The sequence below is a fragment of the Xiphias gladius genome, chromosome 8, assembly GCF_016859285.1.
Source record: "Xiphias gladius isolate SHS-SW01 ecotype Sanya breed wild chromosome 8, ASM1685928v1, whole genome shotgun sequence".
NCBI classification, from domain to species: domain Eukaryota; kingdom Metazoa; phylum Chordata; class Actinopteri; order Istiophoriformes; family Xiphiidae; genus Xiphias; species Xiphias gladius.
Window position 1 is genome coordinate 31,090,286 of NC_053407.1, and position 6,519 is coordinate 31,096,804.

The 6,519-nt window shown below is 46.5% G+C and overlaps 1 protein-coding gene across 1 annotated transcript; it reads left to right on the forward strand.

The window, feature by feature from the left end:
• The first annotated feature begins 379 nt into the window (after positions 1-379).
• Positions 380-5,149, forward strand: LOC120793802 (protein ALP1-like). The gene is made up of 3 exons (XM_040134208.1): positions 380-1,782; positions 1,862-1,979; positions 2,928-5,149. The coding sequence occupies exons 1-3, from the start codon at positions 1,004-1,006 to the stop codon at positions 3,372-3,374; spliced, it is 1,344 nt and encodes a 447-aa protein (XP_039990142.1). The 5' UTR covers positions 380-1,003; the 3' UTR covers positions 3,375-5,149.
• The last annotated feature ends 1,370 nt before the right edge of the window (positions 5,150-6,519 follow it).

Here is a 6,519-nt window from a genome sequence, read left to right on the forward strand (position 1 = left end):
TACAGATATAGATACAGATATAGATGATATAGATACAGATACAGATACAGATATAGATATAAATATAGCATTCTTGATATCTTGTCAAATTTTTATATAAAATATTCTTGTTACTATATTGTACGCTTTACTTTTTTGAAGGGAAACTGTGTTTGTATCAAAGCCAACAGACAGTTGGTTTGTTTATGGAATTTCTTCTATAGTTACACATTAAAGGGAATTGATAACCATCTTAAATTCATCTAGTTGGGAGAAGATAGAACTGGGAATTAACTCTCAGACTGAGATGTTTTTTTCCCATCTATTCTACCTTAAAACTGCAGTTTAGTGTGGATATTTTAAAATCACTGTTTTATCATATAAATTCACAATGATAGATATTTGATATGGATAAAATAAAAGTTCCTCCGCAGCAAAATGGTGACTTTTTCCTTTAATGTTTAATACTCTGTTATTACTCTATAGTATTTTTAACTCTGAGATATTAATCTCCACGTTAGTGACTTCGACGTTCATGAGAATACGACAGATAGAAGAAAAAGTAGAGTTGTACGTGGATTATACTTGGATTTGGACAGAAGAGGCTTCCTGACGATGACGAGCCTGAGACTGGGAAACAGGGCTGACCTGTGACCCGGGAAAAAGACGGACAAACGTGAGGATGGAAGGTGTTGAACCCTCCGAAAACAGCGAACTGAAACACCTTCTCGTTGAATGAAATGTTACACGGAAGAAAGAGAAAGGCTGTACGCTGCGGTATCACGCCCGGCCACAACCAGGAGCCTCCTGAATCCCACCGAGGGCCCGTCCGGGATTGTCCAAGTAGTCCCGAAGTCATCGCCGCGACCGGATTACACCTGTCGAAACAGTCACGCCGAACTGCAATCTAATCCCGACCTGTGGGGGGCAGCAGCGTGCCACAAGGCATCCGGTCTGCCGGAAACCCAGGAGAAGAAGAACGCGCCGTGCAGTTTGTTTACCGGCGGTAAAAGGAAAAAAAAAAATGGAGCCGAACACGGAGGAGGACCTGGCTCCGGCAGCAGCGCTACTTTGCTCCGTTCTGAGCCTCGGTGTCCCTCCGGTGTTTGGTCACCAGATGTTTGAGCTGTACCGGCTCCAAACGGACGTCCTGAGGCGGCGGAGGCAGCGGGAGGTGATGGAGAGGGAGCGGCGGCGGCGGCAGTACCTGCGGAGGAGGAGAGCCTTCCTGCTCTCCTCCATCGCGGCTGCGCTCAGTCTCCTCTCCACCACCAGCAGACCCGTCTGGGTCCGAGCCCGAGGCCCGGGCCGCAACCTCTGGGCGGCGGCAGAAGCGTTCGACGACGAGGAGTGGAAGGCGCAGTTTCGCTTGTCCCGAGCAACGTTCGACTACCTGGTCGAACTGATCGGCCCGGCTATTAAACGTCGCAGGACGAACTACCGCGTCCCCATCGAGCCGCGCCGCAGGCTGGCCATCACCTTGTGGTGGTTCGCCCGCTCCGGAGAATACCGCTCCATCGCCGACATGTTCGGCGTGGGAATAGCCACGGTGTGTATGATTGTGCGTCAGGTCTCCTCGGCCATAGTAGAGCGGCTGTTTCACCGTTTCGTGTCGCTCCCGAGCGGCCCGCGGCTGGACGAAACCCTCCGGGCCTTCAAGGACCGCTGCTACCCGCAGTGCGCCGGGGCCATCGGCGGGACTCACATCCCCATAGCTCCTCCGAGGGACAACCCCGACCACTACATCAACAAGAGGGGGTGGCACTCCGTCATTCTGCAGGCTGTGGTGGACCACAACGTTTGGTAAGGACCGTATCCGGCAATGTGTGTGACTTGAAGCGAACGAACGTCATGTTAACACGTGTTTATTTGTCCCGACCAGCTTCACAGATGTGTACGCCGGCTGGCCTGGAAGCAGCAGCAGTACCTCGGTGCTGTGCAGCTCAGACCTGTACCTGAAAGCGGAGGACCGCCCAGATGGTTACCTGTTCCCCAGAGAGGTGAGTGTACAGGTGAAGTCCCCTTAACGCACCAAAGCGAGGCCAAGGACAGGAGACACAGAGGTGAGACTTGTGTTTTATCCAAAGCGTTTCCAAACAGTACGTTTCGGCTTTACAAGACAGAAGATCACCTGCTGGTTTGGTGCATGTGCTCTGGTTGCCTTCCCCACTCCCGCACGGCTGCTGACCTGAGCCTTTCTACTGGACCCATTAGCCCAGAAACCTGCTCAACACTCAGGAAACAAACAGACCTCCTGCCTTGGTGCAGCTCTGCCACTTAGTGATGAGTGACAGATTGTTCTAACGATCGAGGAGGAAACTTCAGACTTCTTAGGTTTTGTGTTGCCAAATCAGTTGTGGGAAATGAACATATTAGATCTGATGTACCATGTGTCGATGTGTGGATAATCATGTTACGAAGGGGAAGATACTGGTACTGTTCTAGAAGAATTTCCGCTCACAGTCGATCAGAGATTAGGGGAAGTGTGTGTGCAGAGTTAGGTATTTTCCAGGTGGCCCATGCTACACTCCTTGGACCTGGCCCGAAGTCGGGTATTCCTGCCAGTTGGCTGCTTTGCTGACTGTCTTGCTGTGGTTTCACCCAGGTTCACCTCTGCCCTTTAAGACGAGGGAAGGGATAACTGGATTTCCCCCAGGACATAGTTGAGCTGAGGTGGTACGCCACCCCGTTCGGTGATCGGTGAAGTTAGTACGTGACGGCCCAAACATTCAACCACGTTCATTAATTATATGAAGTAGGGCCTGTGCTCTTTTGTCCTAAGTGTTGATGTTTATTTCGTAGAAGTGTGTTCAATTTTTACGTTAGCGGAGGTGGTCTGTGTTTCAGGCGAGGGGCCTCGAGACGGTAAAACCCTGCAGGAAACCCTGGTAAGGTTTACACATGGATGTGGTATCATATGAAGTTCAAACTGAGGTCTGTTTTTTCAGAGATCGCTCCTGTCTGACGGGGTGGAGATCCCCGTCCATCTGATCGGTGATGCATCGTTCCCCCTGAAGCCCTGGCTGATGAAAGGATACAGCGAGGAACAGCAGCTGTCTCCTGAGCAGCGTCGCTTCACCTACACCCTGACCTCGGCTCGGTCTGTGGTCGACGCTGCTTTCGCGCGGCTAAAAGGACGCTGGAGGTGCCTGCTGAAAAAGAGCGACATCGACATCTCGATGATGCCCAGAGTAGTCGCTGCGTGCTGCGTTTTGCACAACATTTGTGAAGTTAGAGGAGACAGTTTCCTTCCTGAGTGGAACATTGAGATGGCTCCTTCTGGAAATTATTTAAGACAGCCTGATACAGAACCATGTGGAGGAGACACGTACTGCACTGCCGAGGTCATCAGAGACACTCTTACTTATAACCTCTTGACTATACTGCAGTACTGAAAACGGCGACTGACTTCGGTAATGGTCGCTAAGGTGTCACAGCAGCTCGGTGGACGTCAAGACACAGACTTGTCACTGAGGAACTGTCATAGCTGCAACACTAGAGGTTGTGTTTGTTAGCAAACAGTGGATGATGAAGAGATCCGGGGCCTGTGTCACGAAGCGGGTTCAGCTTAGTCTGTGTCTCTTTATGTTTCCTCTCTTCACTGAGTCCAACATCAGGGATCCAGACCATAGCCGGTATCATGAAGCTGCTTATCGGTTGACTCTGTTAACTCTGGGTTTATCAGTCCGGCTCTGAGTGCGTTCGTGCGAAGGAGGATGAGTTAATTACAAACATCACCATCAGAACCATGGAGGAAGGGATTAATATGATATGAGATGAAATGGTGATACCCGTGGGAACATTTGGTTAAAGGGATAGCAAAGAGTGACCTTCAACAAGGTGAAACATAAAGAAAATAATCACATATAGTGTCTTCAGAAAGTAGTCAGACCCCTTCACTATATTGTGTTGTAGATTTAATTTTAAATTTATAAAACTGCCATTTGTGCTCATCAGTCTCCATAACCCATAATGACAAAGTGAAAACAAGTTTTTAGAAATGTTTGGAAATTTATTAAAAATCAAAAACCGAAATCTCTCAGTTTCAAAAGGTATTCTGACCCTTAATCCAGTAGTTTGTAGAAGCCTCTTTGGCTTCTTGGGTGAGTCTCTACAAACACAGCAAAACCGAAATGTGGGCAGTTTACCCCATTCTCCCTGGTAGATCCTCTCAGGCTCTTCAAATTAGACGAAGCGCTTAACCCTAACCCATGTTGTAGACCGGTGGACAAAAATGGCAAATTAATCCATCTAAAATTAAATCTACAACACAATAAAGTGCAAAAAGTAAAAGGGTCTGAATACTTTGTGAGGCCACTGTAACTAGAATAGAATAAGAAACACTAGAAATAATTTCCAAATATAAAAGTAAGGCTATAAATAAGTGCAGGAATTATTCTGTATGTCTTTGGTATAGAATTTAGAAATGTATACTTTTTTTTTCTGATGATGAACAAAGTATTCTGAATATGTGATGCACACGTTAAAGTAATGTCAGACTGTTTCTGCGTGATCACCTGAAATTAGTTAGTGGCCATGCAGCATCTGTTACCATGGTGATCTATTCTGGTTAAAGGTGGAACTTGAGTTAAGGCCAGTGAGAGCTGGAGAGACCACTAATCTCTCCTGGTGCTGCAGGCCCCTGCTGAGGTTTCCCTGTAAAAGTTACATCAACACAATAACCTTTCAGAGCGCAGCGCTTTAATGGGAGCATTCAGAAAAACAAGATGTCTCTAGTGTTGGTTAGTTTCAGTCAGATGTCTCTTAAAGACAGAACCTTCAACTGGCACCCACTGTTTCCACAAAGTCCTCAGATCAGAACATTAAAGATGTTAAAAAGAAAGAAAAAGGTAAATATTCATGACAGAAGTGCTGGATGTTTTCAGGTTCTTAGCCCCAGTAGCCTGTGGTTAAAGTAGCCTTCATGGATAGTAAATTATTCTTTGGATGATTTAAAAACTCTTCTGGACGCTTTAGTTCATACTGAATTAAAACACATTTTACTGTCATAGTTTTAACAAACTATACCAGTAAAATGTTATCTGAAGTCCCGGTGGGAGATTACAAAAACATAGTCACCTCACTATGACGTTCTTTTTATCCACACCACAGGCACTCAACATGTAAAACATATGACGAGCTAGGATTAAAGCAGTGGTTCTCAACCTTCTGGGCTTGTGTCTTCTTCTGTCGATTCAGCGTGGAGTTGTGTCTCCTTGTCGTGTTTCAGATTTGTGTGAGTTGTTACCAGTTCGACTGAAGAGACACTTCACCTCTAAACTTCTCACGTGGTTTCATTTCAATAACTGATCAAACTATCCAGCTGTAATACACGAGTCACAGGGGACGATTTTCTGCAAAACGAGTTCTTCAGTCAGGTGAGAACGCCTGTGCAGTGACAGCACACAGTTTCCTGCTCCGTGTGCAGGGTGGGATGAGTTTGTGAGACGTCTGTGGGAGATTAATGGATTCGGTGATTGTGTAGATTATCCATGCATCTGAGGGTGAGCACAGGTTTGTTAGAGTTTAAAGTCAGGACGTCATTATTTAGTGAGTGTTCAGGCCAACTGAGACCGTGGGAGATGCAGGTGTTGAACAGTTAAGGATTACGGCCATATTGTGGGCTATTTACAGTTGGTTTAACAACAGTAGTAACTGGGTTGAGTGATTTATATTCACCTGCTGCATACACCCGTGGAGCCTCATCTAGTTAAATCATTTTATCACTGTAGAAATACAGCAGTAGTTGCAACAATTTGCCTGGTTTCATTGTTAATGCAGTGACAGTAATCTGTATCTTTTCTTGTAATATTTCTGTTGAAGAAGCACCTACATCCACATGCCTACAGGAAAACCTGTTTAAAAGAGATTCGTCGGTGGAGTTGAAACCAGGCGATCACGGTCTAATCGGCCAACCGTCCCAGACTACATGTTAAAGCCCACACTGCGAATACTTAAAGTAAAGTTAGCGGATTATACTTATGTACTATTACTTAAGAAGACTTTTGAATGCACGGCTTTTACTTGTAGTGTTTTTACATTGTTGTAACGGTACTTTTACTTCACTAAATGATCTCAATACTTATTCCACCGCGGGCTATTCGTGTAGTTGTGACTGAACTGCCCGTGTCCCTCGGTTTCATCGAGGTCTATTGTGTGAAGCGCAGATCACGGCTGGTGTTTGCTGTCTGTGGAGCTGATTTGTCCACGGAAAGCAGGATTGATGGGAGCGGAAGGCTGCTTCCGAACCTAAACGTGTTTACAAAGCCGTGCCAAAGACGTCCCCGTGATCGTGGGTTTAACGAAAACGCTTTTTAAGACGTTTTCACGGTTTTTCAGAAGGACTTCCCGTTGAATCACCGTGAGGACGACCGAAAACAAAAACAACCGGAAGTAGTAGTGTTTGGATTGACGGCGGGCCCACCCATTCACGCTCGGCTACGCACGTTTAGTGGGCTGGGGTAAGATACGCTCATTCTGGTATTCGCTAACTAAAATACGTACAGAAGTGACGTTTCTCTGTATCGGTCGGCGCTCTCC

Coding starts and splice junctions, on each gene's coding strand:
- LOC120793802 (XM_040134208.1), top strand. CDS start 1,004: ATGGAGCCGAACACGGAGGAGGACCTGGCTCCGGCAGCAGCGCTACTT. Junction 1,783..1,861: donor GTGGTGGACCACAACGTTTG/GTAAGGACCGTA, acceptor TGTCCCGACCAG/CTTCACAGATGTGTACGCCG. Junction 1,980..2,927: donor GTTACCTGTTCCCCAGAGAG/GTGAGTGTACAG, acceptor CTGTTTTTTCAG/AGATCGCTCCTGTCTGACGG.